The 24,440-nt window shown below is 43.9% G+C and overlaps 1 protein-coding gene across 1 annotated transcript in view; it reads left to right on the plus strand.

The window, feature by feature from the left end:
- Positions 1-24,440, plus strand: part of piezo1 (piezo-type mechanosensitive ion channel component 1) — a 175,050-nt gene that overhangs the window by 135,661 nt on the left and 14,949 nt on the right. The window contains 22 exon segments of the mRNA XM_037781514.1: positions 1,061-1,125; positions 1,128-1,236; positions 1,447-1,705; positions 2,358-2,456; positions 2,459-2,548; positions 4,010-4,014; positions 5,113-5,134; positions 5,136-5,234; positions 5,236-5,347; positions 5,486-5,550; positions 5,553-5,579; positions 5,581-5,631; positions 5,633-5,738; positions 15,753-15,890; positions 16,154-16,303; positions 16,662-16,663; positions 20,000-20,152; positions 20,490-20,520; positions 20,523-20,550; positions 20,761-20,890; positions 20,892-20,920; positions 22,519-22,666. Of these exon segments, the coding sequence (XP_037637442.1) occupies positions 1,061-1,125; positions 1,128-1,236; positions 1,447-1,705; positions 2,358-2,456; positions 2,459-2,548; positions 4,010-4,014; positions 5,113-5,134; positions 5,136-5,234; positions 5,236-5,347; positions 5,486-5,550; positions 5,553-5,579; positions 5,581-5,631; positions 5,633-5,738; positions 15,753-15,890; positions 16,154-16,303; positions 16,662-16,663; positions 20,000-20,152; positions 20,490-20,520; positions 20,523-20,550; positions 20,761-20,890; positions 20,892-20,920; positions 22,519-22,666 (1,918 nt within the window).

Consider the following 24,440-nt stretch of genomic DNA (forward strand, 5'->3'; position numbering starts at 1 on the left):
ATACATATGGATTAGAAACACTACTCCTAGAGCACATCATGCTGTGAATGTGGTTCCACACCCTGGTATGAGCCTGCATAGCTTTAGGTGATGTAATGAGAGCTAGTCCTTATTCAAACATGGACGCTCTTGTGCTGAATGTGTTAATTGCCATGGAATTTACTGAGCATGTTCATAAAGAATGAATCCTCTATGTTTTTGTCATTACCTTTTGATCCTCAGGACAAACTGTACATGTTTAGTGTCACTACTGGTAAGCTCTAAGGGCACGTTCACACCAGCCTTGTTTAGTCCGGTTGAACAGAACCCTGGAGCGTTTACCCCCTTGGTGCGGTTTGTTTGGGTTGGTGGTGAACGCAGGAATCGAACCCTGGTGAGGGACCAAAACAACCACTCCCTAGTCCGCCTCGGTCCGCTGTCAATTGAAACTCTGGAGCGGTTTGTTTCTGGTGTGAAACACCGTTCGAACCAATCACAGGAAGTGTACCATTTAATGCGTCATTTCATTGGTTAAAAGAACATTTCCTTTTTCTGTTTTTGGTTATCGGTGGCTATTAGCGCATTTGCTAGCAAAATGTCGAGGGGCAGAGGACAAACCTGGACTCACGACGAAGTGAGATGCCTCTTTTAACATATGGCTGAAGATGATGACAGTGTCTTCCTTCAAATACCTGCATTAATAAATTAAATACCTGCTGTCTCTACTAAAGTGTGCTGATATGCGCTCCAGATCAACACCAACATGAACAGAATCTGACGGTGCTCCATGATTTACCATATCCAGCTAGAAATAGGAGCTGTTTATTGTCTCTATTGTCCTCCCTACCTGCCAACTGCCTGACCAATAATCCAAAGACATTTACACCACCTGAGTTTTGTTTACAATCTCTGGATTGGTTTTATTCAGGAAACCGGACCTTTAGGTGTGAACCCGACCTAAGAATAGTTAATGGTGTGTTTGTCTGATTTCATAGGGTGGCAGTTAGGAGGCTTTAGATCCTCAGTTTCTCAGCTTTGGTGTAAATTTGATGTGTCTGTGTGTTTGAATCACTCTCTTCAGCTGCCTTGAGGTGGACAGCATGGGTGTGACGGGGCGGTCTACCCCCAGGCCGAGGCTCAACAGCACCGGAACCTTTTGAGTCCAGAACCCCCATCCAGCAGCATGGAGCTGGTACCAGTTCCATCCAAACAACAACACAGACACTCCAGAACAGCCAGCGAGCTGCTGGGAGACCGGTACATACTTATACTCATGACTATAGAAGGCCAACAATGATCCACAGGGCCAGTGGCCACCATGGTTTCACAGCAGCAGTAATACCATCATGTTTATGTCATGAATGTGTTAAGGGAAAACTATTGTTTTATTTCAGTTACTGACCGACTGGTGATGAATACCATGAAAAATGAATACAATGGTTGTGACTTCCTCCTCTCTCTCTGCAGGCAGTTCTTCATTGAGGAGCTAGAACAGAGCCGAGAGTTCTATAACGGCCAGAACCGCCTGCTGAAGCTGCTGTTTGCCATGTACAACCTTTTAGCAGCCAACTCTGAGCTCGTCTGTTATTTTATCTTAGTGTTAAACAACGTGGTCAGTGCCTCTGCCATATCACTGGTCCTCCCCATACTGGTCTTCCTATGGGCTTTGTTGTCTGTTCCAAGACCAACCAAGAGGTTTTGGATGACTGCTATAGTCTACACAGAGGTATGAACACACATGTACCATAAACCATCACAGGCATGCCAAAGAATGCCAAAGCACCGGTGGCCCTGAGGGGCAAAACAGAACCACTCTCACCTTTAAAGATATGCCAATCAATATTCTTTATATGAACCTGTCAGATGACTCTGTGACAAACTCACAATGGATCATCACCAACTCTGCAGCTCTATTCACATATTGGTATACATCTCTTATATATCTTTCTGTTGGTTTTTATAGGACACATAACTTGTGCTTCTGAGTGAATAGTGTGGCTGAGGCAACAACAGCAACGCCATTTCATTCAATATTAAATTAATAAATACATACAAGACATTAATAAATATGTTATATCCAAAGTGATGAATTGACAGTGTTATGTGAAAGGGGGCAAAGTGACGCGCCCCAACTCTGCAGTTCCCCTCAACTCTACAGAGCTTTTTAGCCTCTTTCAGCTCATTTTTGATTTTATGGCTTACAACTCTACTAGATTTTGTAAATAATCTAATAATTATATTCAGGGAGGCCTGCTATGGCATAATGAAAGGCAGACTTACACTATTATAAAGTTCACAACCTTCCATATGTTACTGACAGCATGTGTACTGTTCCTTCTCTGTTTGACTGGGGTTTTGTTGTGCTCTTCTCTTTCCAGGTGATGGTGGTGGTGAAATACCTTTTCCAGTTTGGATTCTTTCCTTGGAACAGTGTTTATGAGATGACTTTAAATGAAGACAAACCCCTACTTCCCACCATCGCATTCTGGGCGTGGAGAAGACCGATAATTACATCAGATATGATCTTCTTCAGCTGCTGGCTCTGTTCTTCCACAGATCCCTGCTCATGGTCAGTTAGTATTTACAGTCATTACAGTGATGGTTATAGCTCCACAAACAGTAAGCAAGTACACGTTAAAGATTTCATTCATGGTGAAAGCAACAAGGGCATAATCGGCCACCTTTTCACTTTTCAAGATAGCCTATACCCACCTGTAAAGTTTTACAGTTATTCTGTGTTCACACCAAACGCCAAGCAAATCTTTGCCTTGTGTTACTTGCGCAAGTTTGACCGCAGATACCCATGTAGATACCAACAACGACCATCAACCATGGCAGAAATAGCCAGTGCTGCTTTGCTGCGGTTCAGGAGTAGAGCAGGTCGTCCACTAAGCGGAGGATAGATACTGTACCCCAAACTGCTCCCGAGGCTGAGCCATCGCTGTGTGAATGAGTATTTAGATCAGATCCTGATCGGCAGGTCTGCTCCTTGTATGGCAGCCTCTGATATCACTGTATGAATGTGTGTGTGAATGGGTGAAGACCAAAGGCACTATATAAAAATGCAAGTCCATAAAAAAAACATTCCCCAGTCTAAAATATGTTATTTATTTTTTCTCCACAACTGTTTGGCGACCCCCAGAAATTGTATTGCGACCCTCAAGTTGAGAACCACTGCTCCAATGTACCGCTGTCCAGATGTTTACTATAGACAAATCAAGCAACCGCTGTGTGTGTGTTCCACCATGTAGCGGTGCTGGCTGACTGCTAACCGTGTTAGCTGGTGACTTTCAGCCGAATGCATCCGTGGCTCATCGCAGTAACTCACAGAAATGGTCAGCGTAGATAGACACAGATGAGTATTTATTTTAAAATTAAAGTCAAATTGACGGCCTTTATGAGGACACATACATACCGTTCACTACGAGCAACCACCATTTGTTTGGCCAGAGTCACCAGTTGACGCGGTTAGTAGACACTTGGACCTGTTCTGTTGGTGATGCCGACTGAATGATGTTTACTTCGTGGTCATTAGGTTGCTCTAGTTAGGAGCAATTACGGCCCCTGTTATACATAGCAACGGTCTGTTATACATAGCAAGTCTGTTATAGTCTCTATATAGTTATAGAGAAATCGGGACCAATCAGAATCTAGTATTCAACACAGCCGTGTAATAATTCACAATAACATCACAGTTGATTTAATTTAGTCTGTGGGACCGCTGCAGCCCCTAGACCAGGGGTCAGCAACCTTTACTATCAAAGAGCCAATTTAGGCAACAAAAAAAAAAAAAATGTCTGAAGCCGCCAAAACATTTGAGCATTGTGATGAAGGTAACACAGTTTATAGTCTAAGTATATAGTATATACTGTAAGTCTAATGCAGTGAGGGCCAAAGTGCAAATCTACTGCGAAGTATTAGGGCCACACTGAGGGAAAAAAATCTGAGATTTTCAGAATAAAGTCATAACATTACAAGAAAAAGTCGTAATATTACGAGAATAAAGTTCATAAACTTTAGGAGAAAAAAGCGGTAATATAAGGAGAATAAAGTCATAACTTTACGTGTAAAAAGTCATAATATAACGTGATTAAAGTCATAAATTTATCAGAAAAAATTCATAATATTACGAGAATAAAGTCATAACTTTATGAGAAAAGAAGAAAATAACACGTAAAATTACTGCTTTATAATATTATTACTTTATTCTCATAATACTACAACTTTTTTTCTCATAAACCTATGACTTTATTATATTATGACTTTATTCTCGAAATCTTAGATTTATTTTTTTTTCCTCATCGGGCCCTAATACTCCGTTGTACCGTCGTACCATAGACCTACAAACAATGATAAATAAAAATGAAAATGTAAACAAAAAACAGTTATTCATTTTCCATTTCTAAAAATCCACAGGGAGCCCCTGGTGAGGGGCTAAAGAGTTTGCTGACCCCTGCCCTAGACGGTGTCTCAGCCACTACCATCGTTAGCTACGTTAACTTAGCTGATGTTACTTGTTTCACCACTGTTAGGCTAACGTTAGCTATACTAGCTAAGCAGTGTTAACTATAGCTGATGTTACTTGTTACTTGTGCCATGTTAGGCTAACCTTCTTCCTGAACTTCTTGACATTGTTGTCAAAAGTAACTTTACATAAAAAGTAAAGATAAAGTAGGTAAAACTGTACACTTCTTAGGACAGCTTGCATTCAAACGCGTGTATTGTAGGGAGACTTCCAGTATTTTCCCCAGATTTGTGTTATAGCAAAAGATAGGCATGGACATGCCACACAAAGGTGACCCATGTCCTTATATTTTTAAACATTTCACCTCTTAACTTGGTTTGGTAGACCTATCTCCAATAAACTTCACCAAATCCAATAAAGAGCAGACAGAGCAGCTGCCCTGAACTCTCCTCACGCTGTGAGAGGAGTGGTATGCTGAAGAATAACTCCTCTGTAGCCAGCACCTCAGCCTGCCTCCCCACATCTGAGTTCATGTGTGTTTGTGTGTGTGTGTGTGTGTGTGTGTGTGTCTGTGTGTGTGTGTGTGTGTGTGTGTGTGTGGTGTGTGTGTGCGTGTGTGTGTGTGTGTGTGTGTGTGTGTGTGTAGTGCGCCGCGCACACAGCGTTACTGGCCTGTGGGACCACGAGGGCCCCTCTGGAGGAGCAGAGCCCCTCATCAGAAAGTTGTAAGGATGAAGGAAAAACTAGAGAAGGAGATGAAGATGGAATCAGGAAGAGAGACGAGGAGGAGAGAAGGAGGAGGAGGAGGGCAGAGTTAGTCAACATCTACCTTGGAAAACCTGGAGATTACTGAACTGGACCAAACTGAAAAGGTGGTGCAAATACTTGATATAGTTGCTATTGGTTACCGCCCTATCAATAACAACGTGTTTCTTGCCATTGACTAAAGCATCAGTAGACTTATTTTTAAAGATATTAGGACTAGTTTTTTAATCAATTTTTTTTATCAATTAGGATAATGTGGACTATGTTTGAACCGAGAGTACCAGTCTGCTGCTGCTACCACAGAACCTCCTGCAGCTGAACCAGAACCCCAGTGGTTCAAAATGATGGACAGGAAACTCCGTCTGGGCTGGGAGGACATGTTGAATCCCTCCAGCAGGCTGAGGGAGAATATGATGGACGGAGGACAGTGAGCAGGTGATAGAGGAAGTCCCCAAGAAAAGCAGCAGTATCCGCTTCCGCACGGAAAACCCAAACAACCCTAAAGAACCCAAACAACGGCGCAGCAAAGGTTGGTGGCTTCAATTATGTGTGAGGTGGACTCATAACATTAACACGGGCTGCACCACATTAAAGGTACTCACTGGTGTGGCAGCTTTGTTCATCTGCAGTGATGAAGGTCTATTCTCACAATCCTCTCAGTTCATTCCCTCCCTCCTCTAGAAATCCTTAAGATAAGGTCTCAGTATGTTAGTAATGCTTGTTGGATCACCCAGCAGCGTCTCTCAAACCTTGATTCCAATGTGAATGGAATTTGGGGGGCTGCGTTGGGCAATATTTAGAGGATCATTTGCCACTCTATGCAGTGGTTGGCAGGGTCATACGCGCTTGTTTTAGATTCCCCTTGACGGTTGCGGCTTTACCATTTGGCGTCGATCTCATGGTAAAGTGAAAGATTGTTGGTGATGGTGGACCCTAGATACCAGAGATACCCACTGATGTCAGAGGTCACATCATTGATGGTGATTGTGGGTGGTGAGATGACTCTTGACCCATAACTACCAGTCGTCTTTATGCTGATGGTGAGGGAGAATTCACGGCATGCCTTGGCAAAGTTGTCCATCACTTCTGGAGTCCTTCCTGCGTGTGGCTGGCAAAGGCGGGCATCATCGGTAAAAGAGCATATCCCTGACCAGGACACAGGTTACTTTGGTTTTTGCACGCAGGCGAGCCAGGTGAGAAGCTTCCCGTCGTGGCGGGTGTGCGAAGACGCCCTTGGCTGACTAACGGACTTACCTAGTTTTAATGAAACATAACCTTTTACCGTAGATCCTCCCAAACCATGTCATTGACCAGTTGAGGTCAGCTCATTTATAGAAAACTACCCAGGACTCTAACCCTGTTAACTATAGTCAAAGTGTCTTTGAAAGTTCCAACTTAAACAAGTTGATGAAGAGTCCTTGAGGGCGCGTTAGTTTGGGTCTCTATGAGGCTGACTGTCACTGGGAAGGAGGTGCTGGTTCAGTACCATATCCTGTAGTTGCTTGAAGGCCTGCAACTTTTGTAGGATATGGTCTCTCTAAGGTGGAAGCCCATGAATTGGGACATAGCTAATATCTTCCCAGGTGAATGCTCTCATACAATAAATACCAGCTGATCAACAACAATAGTCCCAAACATATTGAAAATCTAGAATTCTTAAACATATGCCATCTCACATGCTCTGGGTCTGTCTACACTAGGGCTGTCACAAATGAACATATTATTTTTTTATAATAAATTTGACTAATAACACTTAAATCAGACTGATGCATGCACAGCAGTGTCTCCCTGGCATAGGGACCATCTGTGGTTGCGATATTAAATGATGAAAATTCAAGCATGACTGCAGTTATTGTTGCCCTGTTTGGTCTTCTACCAAGTCTCGACCAAGACATGCCATCTGTCAGTACTTTGATAACTCGTATAAATAAGACTCTCTCTGGAATAGTTTCCACTTCCCGTGTTTCCTGCTCTTTCTTTCATCTGACTGTCAGCAGCTTTCTAGTTTTCTGATCTGACTGGGTCTGCGTTGTCTCCCTGTGGGTATCCCATTCAGTTTTCTTGTTGTACCCAATGTTTGAATGCACTTATTGTAAGTCGTATTGGATAAAAGCCAGCAGCTTAATGAATGTAGCCTAATGGACAAAGACTAATAAAGAGAGGAATGAGACAGGAATGAGGGAGCTGTCTGGAGGATTCCTGGAGCTAACTGTGACAACATGCATGCTGTCATTGTTGACTGCAGGAATCTTCACAACTAACTTTGCTGTTCCAAAACCAATGTAAATGTTGGAAACTGGACAGTAAATGAAGCAATTGGCCACGAAAGGCCGTGATCTACAGTGATTTTACAACAGCTAAGGGGCGTAATTAAGACTGACCTGGAGGTTTCATAAAAGAAATACACAGCAACAAAAAATGCAATAATTTATTGCTAACAAATTCTTCCGCCAAAAAATGTAGTTCTTCAGCAACATGCGGCAGAACGGCTGCCAAGCAACACACAGATGCAGTGGAAAGCATGCTTAAAGGGACTCTCTTTCTATCAGAAATTGCTTGTTAACAGCGACACCTGTGGCTGTTAAGTCAACGAAAGTCAGCGTCCTGTTGCTCGTGCTTGTGCTCGATCTACATAGACATGAATGAGCATCTGTCAACACTATATTTCAGCTGCTTGGCAGTAATGTTAGCTGACCAGACGAAGGTCTCCCCATGAATCAGTGCTGATACTGTGTTTTCCTGCTTCGGCCTCCCGACCGCGGTCAAAAGGAACAGGGGAGACACCGGAGCTCCATCTATTCATTCAGCAGCAGGACACGACACGGGAAACCTCTGTTGGTCTGGAGGAGCTGCAGCAGTTATTTCTGCTCAAACGTCCACTGTACATTCACTAGATATTCTCAGAGCTAAACTAACTCTTCTGCAGTGTGGAGTGTGCGTGCATGCACGTGAGAGGTGGAGCGAGAGAGCAAGTGAGAACGAGCGCGGTGTGTGAGTGAAGGCAGGCAGAGGAGCAGAGGAGCAGAGTACAGCAGAGACTTCAGTCCTGGAGACCAAAGCTACGGTCTCCCCCGCGTCCTACGACCGCGGCCAACACTGTTTAACAGACGGGCTTCACTAGATACAACCAAGAGGTTTTGGTGCTTCACTGTAGTTTGTGTTGGAGTCTGAGTATGAACAGCGTAGCCCACGCGAAGCGACCATAGGACACTGACCCGCAATGATTTATTTGTGTAGAAGTTACAAACAGTCCCTTTAAATATGATGATTTATATTATTTTGTCTGGACATTGCCATTAACCTGTGCAATTGTTGAAGTATTGTTAAATCATGTCAGCACTCTTCTTTGTTGGTAAAGGGCTGTTTGACTCTGGACAGGTTTTGCATTTTTAATCATCCCCCAAAACTGGGTCAATTCAATTTTCAGAATTTCTTTCATTGTTCTGTAAGAGTTTTTGTCTGCAGTTCAGCTCTGAGCCACATGCAAGGGAGCCTGATTGTTTTAATAATTGTAGCCTACTTCTAATATTGTTTGGAAACACTGCTCTACTATACCTAAAGAGAAAAAAGGAGTTCTCTTATTGCGGTTGCATTACAAACACATACTGTATGTATATCTACCATCTGCAACTAAATCAATCAAATCAAATAAATTTTATTTTTTGATAGCGTCAAATCACAACAGAAGTTATCTCAAGACGCTTTATATATAGAGCAGGTCTATGACCGTACACCACAGTTTAGAGACCCAACAGGATCCACCAAGCGCACTGTGGCCAGGAAAAACTCCCCGATTACTGGGAAGAAACCTGGAGCAGAACCGGGCGCAGGGCGGGCGGCCATCTGCCGAGACCGGCTGGGGGGATAGATAGCCAGCTATCGGAAAGCCAGCACTGTCCAGCATCTCTCCTCAGTACGTCCATGTGTATTGGTGTGGGACGTCCCTGCGATCAATGCCCGTGCGTTGGTTCCTGCAGCATCAGCATGCTTGCTGGGAGCTCTTGATGTCTTTGGCAGTGATTGAGAAGTGTTATTCTCCAGGCTGCCACATTGTCACTAGGTGTTGGAAATCCCTCGTTAGCATTGGTAGTCCCTCGTACAGACGTAGTTAATTAGGGATGGTAGCAGTTGGTGTCAAGCAGGCACCGACGCGGCAGCAGATGCAGCCACAATACCGGAGACCACCAAGATCCAGGTGAAACCCTGCTCCAAGTGTGCCCATGCTCCAGGTATAACCTCGCTCCCGGTGTGATCCCGCTCCAGGTATGACCTCACTCCAGGTGTGACCCCGCTCCACGGTTAGCTGCGAGACAAGGAGGCACAAGGACTCCCGGGAAGGAATGAAGTTAGTAACAACATGGACATGGGACATGAGTATATACAGAAGGAGAGGGGAGCTCAGTGTGTCATAGGAAGTTCCTTATGACAGTGTGTCATAGGAAGTCCCCCGGCAGTCTATGCCTATAGCAGCTTAAGTATAAGCGTTATCAAAGAGGAAAGTCTTTAGCCTACTCTTAAATGTAGAGACGGTGTCTGCCTCCCGGACTGAAACTGGGAGCTGGTTCCAGAGAAGAGGAGCTTGATAGCTGAAGGCTCTGGCTCCCATTCTACTTTTGGAGACTCTAGGAACCTCAAGTAACCCTGCATTCTGTGAGCGCAGTGCTCTAGTGGGGTAGTAGGGTACTATGAGCTCTTTAAGATATGATGGGGCCTGACCGTTTAGCGCTTTGTAGGTGAGGAGGATGATTTTAAAATCTATTCTGGATTTTACAGGCAGCCAGTGCAGAGAAGCTAATACAGGCGTAATATGATCTCTTTTTCTAGTTCTAGTCAGTACATGTGCTGCAGCATTCTGGATCAACTGGAGAGTCTTAAGAGACTTATTGGAGCAGCCTGATAATAAGGAATTGCAGTAATCGAGTCTAGAGGTAACAAATGCATGGACTAATTTTTCTGCATCATTTTGACACAGGATGTGCCTGATCTTCGCAATGTTACGTAGATGAAAGAAGGCAGTCCGTGAGGTTTGTTTTATGTGAGAGTTAAAGGACATATCCTGGTCGAAGACAACTCCCAGATTCCTTATGGTGGTGCTGGAGGCCAGGGCAATGCCATCTAAAGTAACTATATCATTAGATAATTTGTTTCGGAGGTGCTCAGGGCCTAGTACAATAACTTCAGTTTTGTCTGAGTTTAACATCAGGAAATTGCAGGTCATCCAGGTTTTTATGTCCTTAAGGCATGCTTGAAGTTTAGTTAACTGGTTTGTTTCGTCTGGCTTGATTGATAGATATAATTGGGTATCATCTGCATAACAATGAAAGTTTATGGAGTGTTTTCTAATAACATTGCCTAAGGGAAGCATATATAAGGTAAATAGAATTGGTCCAAGTACAGAACCCTGTGGAACTCCGTGACTAACTTTGGCGTACATGGAGGACTCATCGTTGACATGTACAAACTGAGATCGATCTGATAAATAGGACTTAAACCAACTTAGTGCAGTTCCTTTAATGCCAATTAAATGTTCCAGTCTTTGTAATAGGATGTCATGATCAATGGTGTCGAAAGCAGCACTGAGATCTAGCAAGACAAGTACAGAGACAAGTCCTTTGTCCGATGCCATTAGAAGGTCATTTGTAATTTTCACTAGTGCTGTCTCTGTGCTATGGTGCACTCTAAATCCTGACTGATAATCTTCGAATAAATGATTGTTCTGTAGAAAGTCACACAGCTGACTGGCAACTACTTTCTCGAGTATTTTGGAGGTAAAGGGAAGTTAGATATAGGTCCTATCGTTGGCTAGGACCTCTGGATCAAGAGTGGGCTTTTTAAGGAAGAGGTTTACTTACAGCTACTTTAAAGGACTGTGGTACATAGCCTGTTAGTAAAGACACATTGATCATATCAGTAAAAGAGGTGCTAACTAGAGGTAAAAACTTCTTTTTAGCAGTTCTAGTTGGAATAGGGTCCAGGAGACAGGTAGATGATTTAGAGAGGAGATCAGTGAGGTTAATTTGTGGAGATCGATAGGAGAAAAGCAGTCTAACTATATATCAGGTTGTACAGCTGTTTCTAAGGTTCCTAAGTTTGAGGATAAATTCGGTACCAGTTGACGGGTAGGAGGTGATTAATTTTGTCTCTAATAGTTATGATTTTTATCATTAAAGAAACTCATGAAGTCACTACTACTGAGGGTTGTAGGAATACATGGCTCAATAGAGCTGTGACTTTCACTGTCAGCCTGGCTACAGTGCTGAATAGAAACCTGGGTTGTTCTTATTTTTTCTCTATTAATGATGGAGTAATGGCTGCTCTGGCATCACAGAGCAGCCCATCCTATATGTTTTTAAGACTATCTTGCCAGAATAAATGAGATTCTTCCTGTTTGGTGGAACGCCATATCCTTTCCAGTTTCTCGATGCTGCTTTAATTTGCGTGTTTGAGGGTTATACCATGGAGCTGACTCCTTGTTTTACTAACTCTTTTTTAGAGGGGCAACAGAATCAAGTGTGACTCGCAGTGAGTCTGTAGCACTATCTACAAGATGATCAATTGGGTAGGGCTAAAATTAACATACGAGTCCTCTGTTATATTGAGACATGGTATTGAATTTAATGCTGATGGAATCACTTCTTAAATTCAGCTACAACACTATCGGATAGACATCTAGTGTACACACTTTTATCTAATGGTGTATAGTCTAGTAATAAGAATTCAAAAGTGATTAAATAATGGTCTGATAAAAGAGAGTTCTGTGGAAAAACAATTAAATGTTCATTCACAACGCCATATGACATAACAAGGTCGAGGGTGTGGTTAAAGCGGTGAGTGGGTTTATGCACATTCTGCGAGAAACCAATTGAATCTAATAAAGAGATAAACGCAGTACTGAGGCTATCATTATCAACGTCCACATGAATATTAAAATCACCTACTATAATGACTTATCTGTTTTCAGGACTAGCCTGATAGAAACTCTGAGAATTCAGATAGAAATTCAGAATATGGGCCCCTGGAGCGCGGTACACTATAACAAATAAAATTGGCTGTAGTGCTTTCCAGGTTGGGTGTGAAAGACTAAGAACAAGGCTTCAAATGAGTTATAATTTAGTTTAGTTTTTAGGGTTTTATTAATAGGCTTGAGTCGAAGATGGCTGCAACTCCACCTCCCTCGGCCGGTGTCTAGGAATGTGAGTATTAATATGACTCGGGGGAGAGGATTCGTTTAGGCTGACATATTCTTCCCTGACACAGCCAGGTTTTCAGTAAGACAAATAAACAATGTGATTATCTGATATTAAATCATTTACTAGTAGAGCTTTAGATGACAGAGATCTGATATTTTAAGAGTCCACATTTAATTCTCCTGTTTTGTTGCTTTATTGCGGTGCTAGTGTTAGATTTGATTAGATTATTATGTTAACTCCTCTTATGTTTACTTTCTGATTAATAATTTAGATGGGGCAGACACAGTCTGAGTTAGGTTTGGGGTTAAGCTCTGGTGGGTAACTGCTCTAATGGAAGCGCAGAGAAGTGTGTAAGACTACAGCTCTGCGTCCTGGAATGACCCCTGGTTTGTCATGGATTTGTCTCCACCAACAATCTTGGTCAGATTTCTGGATAAGAGAGCTGCACCATCCAAAGTAGGATGAATGCGTCTCTCCTAATCAGACCAGAATTCCCAGAAAGGGTTCCAATTGTCAATGAAGCCCACATCGTTTGCTGGACACCACCACCGACAGCCAGCTGTGGAATGACTTCATGCGGCTATACATGTCGTCATGGTCAAATTGGGGAGGGGACCAGAGAAAATACGGAGTCCGACATCTGTTTTTGCATATGCACACACCGATTGGACATTAACTTTAGTGACCTCCGATCGACGTAAACCGGGTTTTCATTACCGCCGACGTGAATAACAATCTTACTGTATTACGTTATCCCCTTAGCCAGCAGTTTCAAAAGGATTCAACTGTCGCCCGCTCTGGCCCCCGGGATGCAATTAACTAGGCAGCTGACTTCGCTAACTTCACGTTCCGCAAAATGGAGCTCCGATAACCAGAGTTGGTTTCTCAGCGGGTGTGTCGCTGAGAGGGGAATATCTGTTAGAAACGTGAAGTGGTGTGGTTAACCGTGGGCTTCAGGGTACGACTATGCGTCCTTCGGACAGTCCCCAGCCTCCCGGCTGCTCGCTAGGGGTTGCCGGGGGACGGCTAGCAGAAGCTAAGCTTGGCCGGTCTGCACCGGCTAGGGGCTGGCTAACTACAGAAGAAGCTAAAGCTAAAGTGCAGAACCGGGCTTCTAACTCGCTAACCCTCGCCTCCAATGCAGCGAATGCACTCCACCTAAACATGTACCATAGCTCTAAAGGAGGCAGAGGAATAACTAAACATAAGACACACAGAGCAGGGGAGAGCAGGAGAAGGAGAGAGAACAGGAGAGCAGGGGAGAGCAGGAGAGGGAGAGAGAACAGGAGAGCAGGAGAGAGGGAGAAGCCATCGCTAACGGCTAAGCTACTGCTGAGCTTACGTTATGCTACGATACGATAGCCCAGCTAGCGTTAGCCGAGCTGAATATGTGTGGTTAAGTCTCTAAAGAGGAGTGAGTTGTGAGTGCTTAAGCAGAAACTAGTGTAGATATAAATGTAGCGGGTATTAGCCGCTGTAGTGAAGAGTATATGACTATATTGCCCTGGATGTGCTAGAGCAGCTACAGAACACAGCAGCACACAGAAGACAGGCAACCGGAAATGAGGCAATACGCTTACCGTCAGCACGTCAGCACGTCAGCTGTTGTCTCTATCTAACTATCATGCTTCCTTTCCCCCCTATAGCTGTTTACAGTATTAGAGTGTAGCCCGGTTACTAGCTGAGTGACCAAAGCTACTGTATTATATACAAATATTAGGTTTAGATTCAGATTAAGACAACTTCTATTGATCCCAAGAAGGGCAATTCATTCACAGCTTACCCCCATCACAAACACACAGGCAACATCCAAAATATTACATGTCAAGCACAGATCTAGGTAAAACAGAACCACCAGAGGTGGGTGAAGGACAGCAGATAAGTTAATCAAACTATTATAAACGGCAATAAAAAGAGAAAACGAAAAGATGATTTATCACATAAGGGAACTGTCGTTAAAAGTCTTACATGAAATGACTCCCGTCTGAGTTCAATAACCTGATAGCAGAAGGAATAAAAAAGTTGGAGTAACGGTTAGTTCTCCTCAGAAGGTGCCTGATAACCGGCGGCCTGAAGGCATCAATGAGAACTCAAGGAGACAGAACATGAAAAGGTTGGCTGATAATATTTTTAGCCCCTTCTTTACCCACCTGATTCTCCAGCGGGAACACAAGTCTCTTGTTGGACTCCAGTAATCTTGGAGCAAACCTTAACAATGCTATACAGGCTGTTTCCTGTCCTAATGGTTAAGCCACTGAACCAACAGATAAAAGAAAAGGTTAGAAGACTTTCAATAAAAGAACAATAAAAGTTACTCTCAGATCCCTCTCACTGGACATTAAAAGAGTTCAGCTTCCTCAACAGATAGATTCTCTGTTGACCTTGTTTTGACAATAGACTCTGTATTAATATGAAACCTCATTTAAATAATGAAGACATGAATCAAAATAAAACATGCAAGCTAGCTAGAGTTACATGGTTAACTTACCATAGATGGTTGTAGTTTGTTAGCTCTGGATAGAGATACAAGGCAGCAGCAATGGACAGACTGGTCTCCTGGCTGAAAACAATAGTGTGACTAATAGGTGCAGCGATGCTGTTGTAATGCAGTCACAGCTGCTGTGTTTAGAGAGTATTTTACAACGGCTCACCCAATCAAAATCAAGGACCGAAACTATCGTTTTAGAATGTTGCTTTTAATTTTGCTAAATTTTGACTGTTTCTGGGCTCCACTCAACTGTTTTTTTTTTTGCTTATCTCGGTTCATCTCTGAGCGATCTCACAACCCATCGGCTATCGGTCCGCCGACGGACTGAGCCTCTGCAGACAACAAGACAATATGTGGTGAGCTTCAGTGTAGCCAGCAGCTATCCGGGTAACGGATAACTGATATCCAGGCCAGACTTCCTCTCAGGTGCGCTGCTCTTTGTTTACAGTCTGATTAGTAAGAATGGAGTTGATGAGAGAAGACGTCTATGACTGGTTTAGTAGCCAGTTAAATTTCATCTTTAAGCTAATAAAAAGCAAAATTATCATCAGACGATAGCCGATGGGTTCTGAGATGTTCTTCCTCTGATGCTGCATGCAACCAAAGCCCGTTCAAATGTGATTGGTCAATACTACAAAGGAGCTACAAATGGAAATCAGAACGCTCTCCGATACCAAAATCCTTGTTCCCGCTGCCGACGGATTCTGCATGCATACGCAGATAGTGTCATTTGGACCACCAGACACTGAGAGAGCATGTGTAATAAAGATCTTAAACTGTTTACTTTTTATTTCTCTTTGAATCCCTCTCTGGTTCTGGTTCTGGTTCTGGTTCTGGTTCTGGTTCTGGTTCTGACTGTTCCCAGTGGAGCCCACAGCTGAGGCTGCAGATCCCTGTGAAGAACAGTGAAGAAAGAAGCAGAAAAGCAGGAGGAGAGAGGCAGCCACTGAGAGACTGCTGGCTGTGGGACACAAGATCAAAGATGTCTTCATCTCCTGGGGGAGTAGGGCAGAATAATAATAATAATAATAATAATAACAATAAAGTATAGAGACTATGATGTCACCCAGTCACCCTCTAAGAAAATGTATCTAAGTATCTCCACGTTAATGACTAAATAATCCATCATTATTCAAATTATACATAATTATATAATATAATTTAGTTGCAATCCAGGAGGAATTAAAAAACAGTGTAATGCTGTTAGGTTTTCTGCTAATGCAGTGGTTTATGCCATCTTTAATGCCATCTTGTTTCCCTCTGCAGTGCTCAGAGTGTTTACATGGCCAGCTCAGCGGTTCTTCGGCGGTATTCTCCACGCTGATTATCGGGCTGCCACTGATGTCTATGCATTCATGTTCCTGACTGATGTCATCGACTTCATCATCATTGTCTTTGGCTTCTGGGCTTTTTGGGGTGAGGGAGGATGGAAGATGTCCTTTTGTAATTATTTACCAATTATCAACGATTACATTAATGAAAACAGAAACTACAATGTGAAGAAATCACATTTCTGATTAGAATAAAATTAAATGTATTTTCCAAATGAAAACTAAAGTGAAATGAGGGTGGGCCTACTCAGCCAACTTGCTTTAGTTTAGTTAGTTCTATTTTACATGCAATGTAAGGTATTGGTATCGGACAATATTCACTTACAAAAAACATCCACTGATCTTACTATTCAACAGTTAGCAAGACAATCATATAATATCTATAAAAAATACGTAGAATCATATAATTGGTGATCATAATGTTTTCTGCTTTCAGTAAACAGGCGTAGTGTCTAAAGCAGTTCATGTTGCTGTCTAAGCCCACATCAACCCCGATTGGGCTCTCATATTTGAAAATGCATTCTTGATGGTGCTGTGGTATGATTACAACAGGATGTGTTGATTTGTTGGCTGGACCACAGCAAAGCGGGCCAGCCCAGCCCTCCAGGAAGAGCGCCGGTCGTTTGATCCGACTTTTTGTAGTGGCCAAACGGCGGGTTCTACAACTTCTGTGTCCGTCACGTGATGCCATTGGGCCCAAAAAGACTTTTTTCCCCTAGACTTCCATGGGAAAAGAGACGTCTGTAACTCAGAGAATCATTTATTTTGAGGTGAATCAACTCCCCAGTATGAACACTCTAATAGTCCCTTATTTAAATCATCAGGTCCTAAAAGTGTAAAATGCACTAATAGCTGAATCCAAGAGTTATTTCCCTTCCTCCGTTCATGGTGAATGAGACCCCAGACGAAGCTGGAGCGCAAGCCGTGACGACGGCGTGACGTTGGGACCCCGTGACCGAGTCATGTGACCGAGCAGACGCTACTGCGCATGTTCATGTGCCCAAGTTCGGGTACTTTTCCAGACGGAAGTGGAGCCATTAGGCTTCATGCTCCACTGGGACACTCTCATAGGAATGAACAAGGCCCCCGCCTCCAACGCTGGATTCAGTTCTCTTCAACATCCATGGGCCAGCCCTATGAACACGAAAGGCATTTAGTTAGCTAAGTCAGCTAGACTATATACCTATGTGTGAAATATCTAAGACAGTAATGCAGCCTAAATGAATGTGACTGCATATGAGGCGGCTTGTAGCTCAGCCGGTAGAGCAGGTCGTCCTTTTACCCACAAGGTTGGCGGTTTTGATCCCCGGCTCGAAGTGTCCCTTGAGCGAGACACTGAACCCCAAGTTGCTCCCCCGGGGCGTTCTCAGCAGCCCACTGCTCCTAAATGCTAAGGATGCTTAACGCAGTAGTCAAATTCATGTATGTACATGATGTACCTGTATGTATATGACGAATATAATTCAGTTTAATGTGCAGGTAGGCTGTGGGTGCGCTTACCTAGCTTGTTAAAAACATAGTTATAGTCACTGAAAATAACTATATACTGTAAATACAAATAAATAGTACTACTAATACTAATAGTAGACGGTACCAGGGGTTCCGGTTGCACAGAGCACCTTAAGTTTTCGCCGTAAGTATGACCACCTGGGCTCTGGGACCTTACTCAGGTGTTGCAGAGAGTCACCTAAAATGTTTCTCAGTCAAGGAAAAACTGAAGGTATTTACTGCATTGAAAGAGATTTTACAGTGGTACAATTACAGTTTTAATGTTAACTAGTGCCCCTTCCCTCTTGAAACATGCCTGATCAGAACAGGCTGAATATTTGTTCTGTGGTGTTGCTGCTCATAGAAACAACTTCACACTCAACACATGAGTTCCTTGGTTCCTGAGCAACCACACCTGCCATGACATAGTTGTGTCACACACCAAGTCACGGGCCAAGTCACGGTCAGAAACACCAGTGAAATCCACTCTGATTCACGGTTAAAACCACCAGGGACAGAACTGTTAAAACCACCAGGGACAGATTTACCGTTAAAACCACCAGGGACAGATTTACCGTTAAAACCACCAGGGACAGATTTACCGTTAAGGTAGGAAACTGCCTGGAGCCCAACATAAAGAGCCACAAACAGCTCTACATTATTATGATGTTTAGATATAAAAAGTTTACACTCTGGTTGGATTCTGCTTCCAGTTGGCTCTCCACTCGTGTGATTCCAGGGAAGTGAAGATGAATTCGGTAAAGTGAACGGCAGTCAATGAGCCGCGCCGTTCGGAACGGACTGGTTGGCTCCCAGTAGGCTCCCGGTATTGCTGCTTGCAGCGTTGTCGGGGGCTCGTGACTGAGTTGTCGGGGGGCTCGTGACTGAGTTGTCGGGGACTCGTGACTGAGTTGTCGGGGCTCATGCCTGTGTTGTCGGGGGGCTCATGCCTGTGTTGTCGGGGGCCTCATGCCTGTGTTGTCGGGGGCTTGTGACTGAGTTTGTTGGGGCTCATGCCTGTGTTGTCGGGGATCATGCCTGTGTTGTCGGGGCTCATGCCTGTGTTGTCGGGGGGCTCGTGAACGAGTGTCGGGGGCTCGTGACTGAGTTGTCGGGGGGCTCGTGACTGAGTTGTCGGGGCTCATGCCTGAGTGGTCAGGGGCTCATGCCTGAGTTGTCAGGGGCTCGTGACTGAGTTGTCGGGGCTCATGCCTGAGTTGTCAGGGGCTCATGCCTGAGTTGTCAGGGGCTCGTGACTGAGTTGTCGGGGCTCATGCCTGAGTTGTCAGGGGCTCGTGACTGAGTTGTCTGGGGCTCATGCCTGTGTTGTCGGGGGCTCGTGACTGAGTTGCCGGGGGCTCGTGACTGAGTTGTCATGGGCTCGTGACTGAGTTGTCGGGCTCATGCCCTGAGTCTGTCAGGGGCTCATGCCTGAGTTGTCAGGGGGGCTCGTGACTGAGTTTGTCAGGGCTCATGCCTGAGTTGTCAGGGGCTCGTGACTGAGTTGTCGGGGCTCCTGCCTGTGTTGTCGGGGGCTCGTGACTGAGTTGTCAGGGGGTCGTGACTGAGTTGTCGGGGCTCGTGACTGAGTTGTCAGGGGCTCGTGACTGAGTTGTCGGGGGCTCGTGACTGAGTTGTCAGGGGCTCGTGACTGAGTTGTCGGGGGCTCAGCCTGAGTTGTCAGGGGCTCGTGACTGAGTTGTCAGGGCTCGTGACTGAGTTGTCGGGGGCTCGTGATGAGTTGTCGGGCTCATGCCTGAGTTGTCAGGGGCTCGTGACTGAGTTGTCAGGGGCTCGTGACTGAGTTGTCGGGGGCTCATGCCCAACAAAAAAGACACTGCACATCCTTGGTTCCACAGCCATACAATACAATTCAATTCAATCAATTTATTTTTGTTATAGCGTTAAATCACAACAGAAGTTACTCAAGACGCTTATATATAGAGCAGGTCTATGACCGTACACCATAGTTTAGAGACCCAACAAGATCCACCAAGCGCACTGTGGCCAGGAAAAACTCCCCGATTACTGGGAAGAAACCTGGAGCAGAAACCGGGCGCAGGGCGGGCGGGCCATCTGCCGATACGGCTGGGAGAGAGAGAGAGAGAGAGAGGTGGTAATAATTCCTCTGATTGCAAAGTGAAGCAAGTAAACTAATTTAAAGTTATTTTCATTATCAAAGTAATGTTAACATCACCTTTATTCATGAAGTACATATACCAAATGTTAGATGACATTGAATATTTAAAAATAATATTCTAACATGACCTACTGGTCCGTGTCTGTCCTCCAGAAACACAGCGCAGCAGCAGATATAGCCTCCACTCTGTCAGAGGACCAGGTTCTGAGCGCCTTCCTGGTGATGCTGCTCATCCAGTTCAGCACCATGATCATCGACAGAGCCCTGTACCTGCGCAAGGCTGTCCTGGGAAAACTCATCTTCCAGGTTGACTCATGTATTTCACATTATTTGCACTCATGTATCTGTCAGGGGGTGGAGGACTATTGTTTGTCTCCCTCATTCACCATCACAGATTATATCAGACACCAATGAGCTGGATATCTATCTTAATTTTAATCTGTAACATTCATGTGACCTTATTAGTGCCTCAGATGGGGAACTAATGTTTCAGGTGAAAAGTAGGTGACTTTGGAGAGGCCAAGAGTGGCTTTCAATATTTGTTAGGCTGACTAGAGTGCCTTTCTGCATTCTAAGTATTTTTCTCTTTTTGTTCCCTTCCTATCCTCCTCCTGTCTGTCCCTCCTTCCTTCCTTCCTTCCAGGTGATCCTTGTGTTTGGGATCCAACCTTGGATGTCTTCATCCTGCCTGCTGTCACTGAAAGGTGAATTGAAATCATGTATTTCTTGTATATGATTTTGTACGTTGGTTCTCACTAATAGACTAAATCACAGAAAGGGACTGTTTGGGCTGTTTGAGTAAAATACTACATTCTGGATAAGAATGATACCCTGTATATGAGTTGAGTCTTCAGCTACTGTAAATGAGTTTTTAACAAGCTATTTCTTCTCATTTTCTCCTTCTCTATGTTTAGGATGTTCAATCAGAACTTTGTGGCCCAGCTCTGGTACTTTGTCAAGTGTATTTACTTCGGCCTGTCAGCCTATCAGATCCGCTGTGGATACCCCACCCGTATCCTTGGCAACTTCCTCACCAAGAAATACAAACCACCTCAACCTGTTTCTATTCCAAGGGTACGTACGGGCACGAAGCCAGTCTGCAGCTGTTTAGTAGAATGAACATCTGGAACAGACGTTCCAAGAATCAAAGATGTGTTTCAGTTTGAACATTATTTATAATAATAATAATAATAATAATACATTTTATTTGGTGGCGCCTTTCTGGACACCCAAGGACACCTTACAAAAATTAATTAAAACATAGACAGATAAAACAATATAAAAACAACAGGACATGACAGAGACATATTTGTACAGACACATAGGATGGGTGATGATGAGTGCTAGAGAGAGTATGCCAGTTTAAACAGGTGGGTTTTGAGGAGGGATTTGAATGATGTGATGATTATTATATGTTAGCTCTGTTTTAAGGATGAGATCTCGGATCCAGTGGAGACTGGGGCTGCATTCGAATAGTCAAATAATTACGTCTTAACATCTTTTCCTAACCACTTTTCCTTGACCTCAGTGGAAAACGTCATGAGGTCAAGGAAAAATGAGAAGGAGAATTCAGGAGGACTTAGGAAAACACAACAGCGGTGTTAGGAGAATCCGACTGCTCTTTCACTAGACTCCGTCATTATGATGCGACGGAGGCGGATGTTAGTGACGTCAGTTTGCTGTGGTGAAACTACAATGTTCTGAAGATGGACTACAAAAGGCGCCGCTTCTCCCCGTGCGGTATTAAATAGGTCTTTCAGTGACAGACTCCTTCACCTGCGGTGTGTTAAAGAGAGAAACCACAGCTCCTCCTCCTGCTGCTGGAACACTCTATCAACAGATAATAAAGATCATCTGACCTAACGTGGAAAAATATCACTTCCTTACCGAGGTTGGGATTAAAATAAACAGTATATATATATATATATATATATGACAGTATGATAAATATTGAGTTAATTGTTGGAGTTATGGAGAAGGGGTAGGACCGTATACTGTAAGTGTAGGCTGTACTTCTTCCAACTTCTTTTCGAAATATTCGAAATATTTATTTATGTTGATTATTTGTTAATTGGTTGTTTACTGTTCATTTTATTAGTTATTCTTGTTTTGTTTTTCACTGAGGTATTTGTTACATGTTCGAAATAAATAATTAATTAAAAATAAAGTGAAACGAAATGGTTGTCACTGTCCACTAGTATTAAACATGAATCCCAATTAGTGTATGAGCGTATGATAATAATATGCAAGATAAGCATATAGTTTGTTATCATGAACGGCCAAATGGTGCGTCGCTTTAAATGCTAGGGCCGCAAGGAATTGTGGGATGTTATTCTCTCGTTTCCTTTGGTAAAGGATGGTCCAGTGTATCCTCTGCTAAAGGAGATAATAAAGGAAGCATTGAAGCTCCTTTCCTTAACTTTTGGTGAATTCGAACGGCTCTTATCATGGCTGCTACTGAGGTACTTCCGGGTCATTTCACTCAGTTAGGAACCTTCCTATGCAAAAAGGACTATTCGAACGCAACCTGGGTATTAATGATGAACCTTTATCATTACTCAAGGAAACTGAGAGTGTTCAATGGGTCAAGGATCAGCATATAGTATAATATGGTAATATAGTATATTGACGGTATGATATGGATGTTGTGCTTACTCTATGTGTGAGTGTAGGTTTCGTCTGGTGCCATTCTTGGTGGAGTTGCGAGCAGTGATGGATTGGGTTTGGACCGACACCACTCTGTCTCTGTCAAACTGGATGTGTGTGGAGGACATTTATGCCAACATCTTCATCATCAAATGCAGCCGTGAGACAGAGAAGGTATGAAGTGTATTAATACTATATGATACTGTAGCAGAGAGAAGAACTCCATTAAAGCAGTAACTCCTCAAAACCAGCTGCAACAATATGTGCAAAAACAATCTTTCATTATTTAAAACCCACATCACAATAACACCAGTCAAACTGTAAATATTCAGACTCTCATTCACTTCAACTGAAGCCCATAATGATTGATGACCTCAGCATGTGTTTCCTGTTTGGATGGGATGGATCGGCAGTGAACTTTGTTCCACTCCAACGTGAATTTGTCTGGTTAGCCAGAAACAGTGATGCACCGTGATGGGAAATGAAGAACTCATTCTACAGCCTATAAACTAAAGCATCGCTCTCTGTCTACAGTCTGTGATCACTGATCAATATTCATTTATTACCTACATCACATCCTTCTTGAGTGCAGGGCAATTTGTCATTAAATAGAAGGCTAATGTGACCGCTCTTTTACATTTGGTCAAATTTCTGGATTAAATCATCAACGTGAGACGTTTTGATTTGACCGCATGGTCTTACCTCTAGAGCCGTCCTCAGGATAGAATGGCACCACCTCGTCTGCAGCAGGTCTTCTGTCAGTGTCTACAGCAGGTCCTCTGTCAGTGTCTACAGCAGGTCCTCTGTCAGTGTCTACACTGGTTCTGATCAGTGACAGTACTGCTCTCAGCCCAATAGAAACTGTGCTGTCTAGACGACCGGGTCAGAGCATCTCCAGAACTGCAGCTCTTGTGGGATGTTCCCAGTCTGCAGTGGTCAAGACCTACCAAAAGTGGTCCAAGGAAGGAGAACCGGTGAACCGGCGACAGGGTCAGACCCGAGGCTCATTGATGCACGTGGGGAGCGAAGGCTGGCCCGTGTTGTCTGATCCAATAGAAGAGCTACTGGAGCTCAAACTGTTGAAACAGTTAATGCTGGTTCTGATAGAAAGGTGTCAGAACACACAGTGAGGAGCAGTTTGTTGTGTATGGGGACTGGTCAGGGTGCCCGTGCTGACCCGTGTCCGCCGCCAAAAGCGCCTATAATGGGCACGTGAGCATCAGAACTGGACCACGGAGCAATGGAAGAAGGTGGCCCGGTCTGATGAATCACGTTTTCTTTTACATCATGTGGATGGAAACTAGTTGGAGGTGTTGACTCGGCCTCCAAATTCTCCAGATCTCAATCCAATAGAGCATCTGTGGGATGTGCTGGACAAACAAGTCCGATCCACAGAGGCCCCACCTCGCAATTTCCAGGACTTAAAGGATCTGCTACTGACGGCTTGGTGCCAGATACCACAGCAGACCTTCAGAGGTCTAGGGGGACCTACTGAATATTAGGCAGGTGGTCATCATGTTATGGCTGATCAGTGTATATCCTGTTCCTTCCCTGCCAGAGAAGTGACGTTCCATGTCCCTAGAACCAGTTTACGGTGCCAGGGGTCAGCACGCCAAGCTCCCCTCTCAGGTCTGGCTGAAGGATGGGGCCCCGGTTTCCCTGTTTTGGGAGGATTTATCTGGGGTGGATGAGTGGCTCTTAGTCTGGCCCCTCACCTGGGAGTCCCTACCAGAGGCTGTTGCCTCCAACAACGCAGCTCACAGGGACACAAAACCCAGTGATAGTTCCCTCTAAATTATGGCTGCATAATTAACATTATATGTGAAGAAAATACTCAACATTAGTTAAAACAATTATAATATTTATATATTATTAAAGGAGTTGTCTGTCTCTATGTGTCGGCCCTGTGATAGTCTGGAGACCTGTCCAGGGTGTACCCCGCCTTCAC

This window comes from Sebastes umbrosus, chromosome 10, assembly GCF_015220745.1.
Source record: "Sebastes umbrosus isolate fSebUmb1 chromosome 10, fSebUmb1.pri, whole genome shotgun sequence".
Lineage (NCBI taxonomy): Eukaryota > Metazoa > Chordata > Actinopteri > Perciformes > Sebastidae > Sebastes > Sebastes umbrosus.